This window comes from Lipotes vexillifer, unplaced genomic scaffold (assembly GCF_000442215.2).
Source record: "Lipotes vexillifer unplaced genomic scaffold, Lipotes_vexillifer_v1.1 scaffold1115, whole genome shotgun sequence".
Taxonomy (NCBI): Eukaryota; Metazoa; Chordata; class Mammalia; order Artiodactyla; family Lipotidae; genus Lipotes; species Lipotes vexillifer.
The window spans coordinates 1,978,726-1,987,759 of NW_006792080.1; the positions used below are offsets into that span (position 1 = coordinate 1,978,726).

The window sequence follows — 9,034 nt, forward strand, 5'->3', positions numbered from 1 at the left end:
GTAGGGAAAAGAGTGCCTTGAAGGATTTTGTCTGGGAAGATTGTAGCTGTTGAGCTTCAGTTATTTTGATTATTTTATATGTTAAATTATTCATGGAGTAGTCTGTCCTTAGCATGTAGCAGTTCCAGGGTCAGGAGGTCAGGTTCCTGGCTTCTAATCATGGCAGTGAGACATTGTCCCCCGGGAGATCAAGTCCACCTAGCTGCAGGTGGGTAGCTCATTTAATTCTCTATTCCATCTAGTTTAGATACACATAGCAAAGAAAGCCACACTGTTAATAGTTTTTAGCTGTGACGAACCACAGAGCCTGTATCTTAACTGCTTATCTAGCAAAACAAGTTTTAGAAATGCTAATTTTACTGGTCGGTGCTTTCTTGCTTTGACACTTTAAAAGCAACTGAGAAGGGCTTTCCTGGTGGCACAGTGGTTGAGAGTCTGCCTGCCGATGCAGGGGACACGGGTTCGTGCTCCGGTCCGGGAAGATCCGCCATGCCGCGGAGCGGCTGGGCCCGTGAGCCATGGCCGCTGAGCCTGCGCGTCCGGAGCCTGTGCTCCGCAACGGGAGAGGCCACAACAATGAGAGGACCGCATACTGCAAAAAAAAAAAAAAAAAAAAAAAAGCAACTGAGAAGATTCTTCCCTTTCCCTGCTGTAGGTAAGTCAGGAATTCCAGTCCTCCCCGCATAACCTGTATGCTGTGTTGCAGTGAAAGGCCACAGTCATGGAATGAACTTAGTGACTTGGTAACATCCGAGGCCCCTGTGTACAGTGTTTTGTGTTTTCAGGAGTCCAGTGCAAAACAAAAAACTGCACGTTTACCTTTGATTAGTAGCACAGGGCTTTGGGGTGGTTTACTCTTCCAGAAAACATTCAGATTATGCTGTCTGTTACAAGTACCTTTGTAACCTTGTCTACTCTAAGTGTTGGAAAGCAAAATCTTGAGAATTTTGGGCTGTCAAAGAAGTTTTTAGCACATATTTGTCTTTTATCATCTGTCTCTTATTCCTTGTTTTGGGATGTGTTTGCCTTAATATGAATTAGTACTGGTTGCAACAGTCTTAAGTTAAACTTCAAAATTTAAAAAAATTTTTATCTTTCTATTTATTTATGGTTGCATTGGGTCTTTGCTGCACATGGGCTTTCTCTAGCTCTGGTGAGCCGGGGCTACTCTTTATTGCAGTGCGCGGGCTTCTCATTGCGGTGGCTTCTCTTGTTGCGGAGCACGGGTCTACGCGCGCGGGCTTCAGTAGTTGTGGCTCGCGGGCTCTAGAGCACAGGCTCAGTAGTTGCAGCTCACAGGCTTAGTTGCTCCGCGGCATGTGGGATCTTCGCAGACCAGGGCTCGATCCCGTGTCTCCTTCATTAGCAGGAGAATTCTTAATCACTGCACCACCAGGGAAGTCCCTTAACTCCATAATTTTAAAACTGGAAGGAAGTGTGAGTTCTCCAAAAGATTCTGACTACATTGTTTTTGTACGGGACTCTGATACGTAATAATAAGCATTAGGCGTTCCATTTGTTGTATGTGACCTGCAGTATTAAGGGCTACATCTCTGACCTTTAAGTGCGTGCCATGCAGAGCATGTAACTGCTAAAGCCGTTTAAAAGCGTCAGTCCTAACAGCAGTTTTATGGAGTAGGTGTTAAGGAACTTCTTTACTAGAATTATGAGATGTTGGCATTCGGCTTGAATTTCTCAGAGTGGGTCCTGAGCAGTATTTTATAAGCTTCCCGGTGATTCTAGGGTGCTGCTGGATTGACAGCTACCGGGATAAGGAAGCAAGGCCATGGCCTCAGTGGCATGGTTGGAATTTGAGAACAGCTCAGTCCAGAGCTGATGCTGTAAATTACAGTGGTTTATGTACATGTAATTATCCTTTCTGCTTGCCATAGAACTGAAAGAGCATTCATTAAACATAACTGCTTCCCATCTATCCATTTCCACCTCCACTACAAACCTTGGCAAGGAGTTTAACTACTTGTAATCTCTTAGTAAAGGTTTTGGTAGCAAGTTGTGGTGTCAAACCTGTCTCCTGAGCTAGCTGATAGGTATGTAATGGCAAGGATGGTCATAGCAGTGTCTTGAAAATCATAAACGTATTTTTCACACTTCCATTTCTACTCTTAGGCTTGAAAAAATTCTTAAGTGGGCCTGAGGCGACCACAAGGCAGCTGCACTGAGTAGTGTGCGTGCACTTCCGTCCATCCGGGTTCCCCGTTTTCATCATTGCATTTTCCACAGAAGACACGCACAACATGAAGTGTGAACCATGGCCTGGAACCTGACTACTCTTGTCCTCCCCAGAGGACATGACTACGTCACCAAGCTTGGGCAAAGATAATTTGGTGGCGGAGGTAATGAATTCAGTGACTTCTCAGTAGGACTTCCCCCAGTTCACTGAGATGGACTTCATTCATAAGCACGGCTACCTGCGCCTGTAGTCGTCCTCCCTCGTGCCTTTTCCTTCCCACGGTAGCCACCCACTCCCATCAGGTTCAGTTTACATGTTACTAGTTGCAGTTAGCTTGCCCTCTTGTGCCCCCTGTCATGATAGTCATTGGAGCGAGGTTATTGTATTCAGGGCCTCCACTTAAGGTGGATGCATGTGGGGAGGAGTGGGGAGCAGTTCCCCAAAAGGAGAAGGGGGAACTCGTGTCATTCGACCTACATTTATACTTCCTGGTCAGGCCACAGAGATTCACGCATTAGGCACATTTTCTCAGTACTTGATGCTTAGGTGATGTTCCTACCATTTATGAGGCTGCCTTATTTGATCATTGGAGCTTTGGGGAGCCTTCGAACCAAGAACTGATTAGACCTGGATGAATGTTTCAAGGTCAGGAGATTTCTGGCTGATGTAGAGGGATGGGCATTTCTTTCTTTGCCTCCAGGTGGTATTTTTAATTTGGGAAAGTGAAACTGTGCAAATGATATGGTCTGTTTACCACAGATGAGGTGACACTCGTCTCCAAGCTGAGACCATTTGCTTATCCACTAATATTTTGGGTGAAATATTCTACAACGTGAACCTGAGCAGATAACACAGAGGTCAGAGTTTTCAGTCACAGACCCCAGGAGTTACGTGTGACTTATAAAAAGCGGGCTAAAGTAATCTCTCACCTCCCCCAAGGGTTATTGGTGCCTCTGTACCCAGGCCTCCAAAACCCTTCTGGTTTTAGCAGCAGGGCCTCGCTCGTGTTTGGAGCTATGTAGCATCGTGCAGGCAGCATGGGCTGTGGTGTTGGACCACACTGAAATCTTGGCTCTAGGTCAGTTGTTTGCTCGTATTTGAAACAGAGCCAGTAGCTCTAAGCTCATCTGTAAAGTGGAAAAAAAACCTATACTGAAGAATCACTATGATGGATGACGTGAGACGTTGTTGGTAAAGGGCCTACCACTTGGTAGAATAATCAGTGGTACCTATTGTTTGTTTTCAAACTCTTCCTGCTGTGCCACCAGATTGCATGCCACTTGAGAGGAATACCTCTCAGTGTTGGGCAAGTCTGAAATGGGACTGGATGAGCCAGCTCTGGGACACTTAGTGTCCAGCCGCTAACTCTGGAGGCTGGAAGGCAAAAGCTGATGTGGGTGAAGCTGGTGAGCTGGGAAGTGGAGGAGGTGGTGCTGCAGAGAACTGGAGAAGAGCCCTGTCCCCCCAAGGACGACAGCAGCTTCCTGGCTCGGCTCTGCTGTGGAGACACTCTCCAGGGCTGGGGTGTGCAGGGGGAGCCGTCTACTGTGCTAAAGTGTGTTTAATGCATTCTTGGCTAAACCTGAGCCACATTTTGAAAATCAGTTTTTCTTGGGCATTTAGATCTTGATTCCCAATTAGTTCACAATTTAAACTTTGGTTAGAAACGTGATTTGGCTTTGACAATTTGAAACAAACACTACAGATATAATGGATTAAAGTTTTGTTAATAACTAAAATTTTTCTTATAACTTTGGGATGCTCCAGTCATACCCCTTCCTAAGGATTGTACCATACTCCATTTTTATTATTTTCTTGGATGTTAATACTCCTATGAGACCCAAAAGAATGCCATCTCATGAGCATGGGAGTTTCTGGTACTTTTGGCTGGTTAACTCTAGTTTGGGGCACAGAGGCGCGAAGTCGATTAAAACCTGAGATTCTAGAAGTGAGGTTGAACCCTCTTTCAGAACAGTTCCTCTTAATAGATTAATACATGGTGAGTCTCTTTTAATCGCTATCTTTCAGACATTTTAAATGTTGGAACCCTTTATTCAAGAAACGAAGGGTTCTTAAAATATGTTTTTATAGTAGGCCACAGGTGTTCAGCATGCTTTTTGTTCTTTGTATAGTTTATGAATTTTCTGGATTGTTTGATACGTTTCTATTTACTTCTTCACAGGCAAAATAGGTACACACCTGTGTAGTCACAAGTGTCCATAACTTTTGGTAAACGTTTGACTTTTCTTACCAAAATTACAAACTGATGGCCTTTTATGAATTGCTTTTTATTATTTTTTTCTCATATTGTCACATCCTTATTTTCCCCTAAGAACAGAATGTTTGAACATCTATTCTGATTACAAGGAATCAACCACTGTATTACTTTCCCATCTACAAAGTCTTTTGCAGTATAAGGTAACGTTCACAGGGTTTGGGGATCAGGACACATACATAAAGGGGGAGGGTATGCTGCTACCTCAGGCTGCACTTTGTTCCCTCAAGATTCACAGCCATCTCACATGCAAAATGCATTCACCTCATCCTAACATCACTGAGAGTGTCAGCCTACCACAGTCTTAAGTCTCATCTAAATGTCATCAGCTCCACAGTCCCCAATCTCATTGTCTTAAGTCACGTATGGGTGAGATCTGGGTATGATCCATCCCAGGGCAAAACTCCTGTCTGTGGTTTTATAACTTGTTTTAAGGTTATCTGCTCCCCCAAATCAATGGGAGGCATAGAACACCAGCAGTCGGACAGAGGACACCACCTTTGACAATGGGAGACAGTGGAAGGAAAAGGCATCATTGGTCTCAGAATCCAGTTACAGAATCCAGCAGGGCAAACAGTATTCGGTTTTTTTTTCTTTTTTTGCGATACGCGGGCCTCTCACTGTTGTGGCCTCTCCCGCTGCGGAGCACAGGCTCCGGACGCGCAGGCTCAGCAGCCATGGCTCACGGGCCCAGCTGCTCCGCGGCGTGTGGGATCCTCCCGGACCGGGTCACGAACCCGTGTACCCTGCATCGGCAGGCGGACTCTCAACCACTGCGCCACCAGGGGAGCCCGACAGTATTAGGTTTTAAGGCCTGAACATTTCCTCTGCTTGAGCTGCCTCCCCCAGAGCCATCCATTCTTTCCCATGAAGGGTGGCACCGGTTTACGGTTGCCTACTTTCATCAGTCTGGGAGCCCGATATTAGGTTTTAAGGCCTGAACATTTCCTCTGCTTGAGCTGCCTCCCCCAGAGCCATCCATTCTTTCCCATGAAGGGTGGCACCGGTTTACGGTTGCCTACTTTCATCAGTCTGTTTGCTGCCCCTGCAATTTGAGTTGAACAGCCTTTCGTTTTGTTCCCTCTCTGTCCCTTGAAGTCCAAGCTGGCAGTGGTTCTGCTGGTGTAAAATGTTCAGCCTAGGGCGTCTCCTGTGTATGTCATGGGAGTTCGCTCTGTTACACAAGAGGTTTCTCCACGGATCATTTCTGGATAATCCCATCTCTTCCTGGCTTCTGCTGAAATGGTTGAGGGGACCCATGAGTCACATACCTAATCTCTTCCAAAAGCCATCTGTCCTTTTAATCCTTCTGAGACACTAGAAAAGGGCTGCCCACCCACACCCTTGGCTTTTCCTCCAGAGCACACGTCCCTTGATAGTGAATCTCCTAATTTTAGCATCTTTTACGGTTGATAAAATATATAGACATAGATGGTTGATATTAGGATATGAGTACAGAGACGCTTACTACAAAAACGCTGTTACAGCACACAGGGTCACTAGGAAGCAGCATCAGCTGGGGCTGTTGGCCCGAACAGAAGGCAGCAGAGCCTTGTACGTGCCCTTTATTCAGCCATAAAATCTTCCATGTCAGACCTGTGCCTGAGGTGGGTGTGGAGGTGGACATAGGAAGCGAGAGGATTACAGTAAGGGCAGGCCTGTCGATCTTAAACATAGTGATTTAAAGGCTAAGAGAGCTTTTTTTTCCTTTTTTTTTTTTGGCGGTAAGAGGGCCTCTCACTGTTGTGGCCTCTCCCGTTGCGGAGCACAGGCTCCCGATGCGCAGGCTCAGCGGCTCACAGGCCCAGCCGCTCCGCGGCATGTGGGATCTTTCCGGACCGGGGCACGAACCCGTGTCCCCTGCGTCGGCAGGCAGGCTCTCAACCGCTGCGCCACCAGGGAAGCCCCTAAGAGAGCTTTTACAAAGCCCTGCAAGCCCCTGAGCCTGGCCAGCTGACGGTACATGGGAGTTAGGTGAGCCCACACAGCAGATCTGACTGCAGTGCATGGGGCTTTTGTATCTGAAATAGTTGAGAACTTGACATAGATCTGTTTTGAGCAGTTTTTGTGTGTAGTGTCTCCTTTAAAACCACAGCTGCTTAAGGCAAATGTCCCAATTTCACGGATGAGGTAAAATGAGAACAGGAAGGTAAATACTCAGGCCAATTTCACAGCAGAGTAAAAATTAAACAGGTTGAGTATGTCATCTGAGGCCACAGAGCTAAGAAGCGCTGGAATCAGGTTATGAATCCAGGCTGTCTGAACTGCCTTAAACGATACGCAGGCATGAACAGGGGATTAGGCGGCTGGATGGAGGAGAAGGGTTCTGCAGGCAACAGGGACAGTTGACGACAAAGACAGGGTCAGTGTGAGCCTAGGGAGGAAGGACACTTAGCCGACTGGCAAGATAAGTGGATCAGGAAGGATGCTCTGAGTTTCCAGTACCGGGAAGTCTGACTATTGGCCGCAACACTAAAGGGAATTTATGGGTTCATACAACTGAAGATGGAGTAGTGGGCTCCAGGCAGAGACTCTCTCATCAACGCAGTGATGTCACCAAATCCTAAGGATTAATCTGCCTTTGGAGTCTGAAAGTGGCTGTCAGCCTGGAAGGGAACCCCCCAATTCTCAAAATACTTCATTTCTTCCTTCACGGTGGCTGCTCCCATAGTCACCAGTCAGCAGAGAGGGGAAAAGGGCAAGGCACGTCCATACTTCTCAGGGCACCGCCTAAGTGGCACACATTCCTTTCATTCAATTCCCATTGGCCATTATTTACTGGCAAACCCACACCTAGCCGTCAGGGAGGTGGGACGATGGAGTCTAGCAGAACGGCCTAAACTTTTAAGGAGAAAACTTGTCATGGTTCAGGCACGAGCTCCTGGTGGCTCTCCCAAGTACATGTCTGTCCTGACTGAGCCTGAACCACACACGTCAGCTGCTTCTCCCGCTGGCCTGTGCTTCCCGCCTGCAGCCGGGAGTTCCCGGCATCGGTTAGGCCCCGTGGCGGAGCAAGTCGCCACAGCGAACCACCATGCTTGCAAAGGGGGAGCCGCTGGAAATGGCTGAGGTAGCCACTGGCCCCCGCCCTAATGTCACACCACAGCTCGCTCCATCACTGACACCCTGAGGGAGGAGCCACCAGAACCTCCCTACCGGTGGCCTCTCCCCTGCCTCCCTGGTCCTGGTCTGTGGCCCTTCTGATCCCCGCAACGTGCCCAGCAGACACCGGCTGACTGTCCCTCTCTCATCTCCCCTGGACCTTACATTTCTTATTTTAAAAGGGTGACCTCAAGCCCGGGTCCAGCTCCGACAGACCCCTTGATTCCAGGAGGAGAAAATTTCAGAAAAAGCACAGGCCGCAAGTAAACGCCTGGGAGGCGAGTGGGGGTTGGCGCGGCCGAGCCAGCTCCTGCCCCTGGAAAGCACGCAGACGGGGGGAGGGCCCAGTCCAGCGGCCCCGTCCACTCAGAGGGATGAGGACGAGTAACTTCCACAGGGCGTGTCTGCTCTCGCAGAACCAGACAGGGCAGGAGGGATGCGCACCTATAGTTGCACACACATCTCGGGTAGCCTCACACACAACCGGGGGACCGCGTGTGCAGTACCAAGTTACCGCGGGACGTCTCGCCGTTGTCATCGCGAGAGCAAAACCAGCGCCCCGCGCCCAGTTAGAGGCGCGTCGGTTCCACTGCGCAAGCGCGGTTCGGCCAGCGCCCCTATTTTCCGTACGGGCGTGTCGGTGCGAGGTCCAGACGCCTAGGGAGGGCTGCCTACGGGAGCTCGCCTGCGTTTTCTCCCCCTCCCCGGGTCAATTCTCCATTTCGCTTCCGGTCCCTCACTTCTGGTCCTTCCCAGTTATCCTTCCGACTCAGAAGCCGGTGGTGCGGTCACCTAGAACCTTCAGTTCCCGTCCGGGTCGGCCGCGCCTGGGGCGGCGAAGCTCCCTGGGCTAGGCCCGCGCGGCCTGAGGGCGGCGCCCTCCCTCGCAACATGGTGAGTGGGGCGGGGAGTGAGGGAGGCGAGCGGCGGGCCGGGTCCGGGGCGCCCAGGGGACCCCTGCGGGTTACAGGATCCGCGGCCGGGACGCGGGGGTCTTCGCGCCGCGTGAGCCCAGAGGCCGGAGGAAGCTGAGCCTCGGCGCCGTCGCGCCGTCCGCGGCCGTGCTTAGTCCGGACGGCGCGCTGTAGCTCCCCACCGGGAAGACGAGGCTCCGGGAGGCGGAGGGCTGGCGTCGCGTCCCGTGGGGGGCCCAGCAGCGGTTCCTGCGCTATTTGCCTTGTGTCTGCTCTCCGGCTCCCCAACGGGGAGCTTCCCGAGGGCAGGGTATTCCCACCTCTGCCTCCTTAACGCCTGACGCGGTGTCTGGCGCGTTGTCGGGGTCCAGGGATGGACGAGTGGCCGGCGTCATGTGACCGCAGGAGGGTGTGATCGCTGTGGTCGGGCGCGGGTGGTCGGCTGCTTCATTTGTTCTAGAAGCGCTCACGACGGAGCACGCAGAGTGCCGGTACAAGGAAGATACTCTTACATGTTGCTTACCATGATGGTCTCATTAAGCGAAGTACACG

At 50.2% G+C, this 9,034-nt stretch overlaps 1 protein-coding gene across 1 annotated transcript in view; it reads left to right on the plus strand.

Annotated features, from left to right (window-relative positions):
- Nucleotides 1–8,332: 8,332 nt before the first annotated feature.
- The window catches only part of ISY1 (ISY1 spliceosome associated protein), a 17,705-nt gene continuing 17,003 nt past the window's right edge, over nucleotides 8,333–9,034 (plus strand). The window contains exon 1 of the mRNA XM_007465287.1: nucleotides 8,333–8,462. Within this exon, the coding sequence (XP_007465349.1) occupies nucleotides 8,460–8,462 (3 nt within the window). The 5' untranslated portion in view covers nucleotides 8,333–8,459. The remainder of the gene's footprint in view (nucleotides 8,463–9,034) is intronic.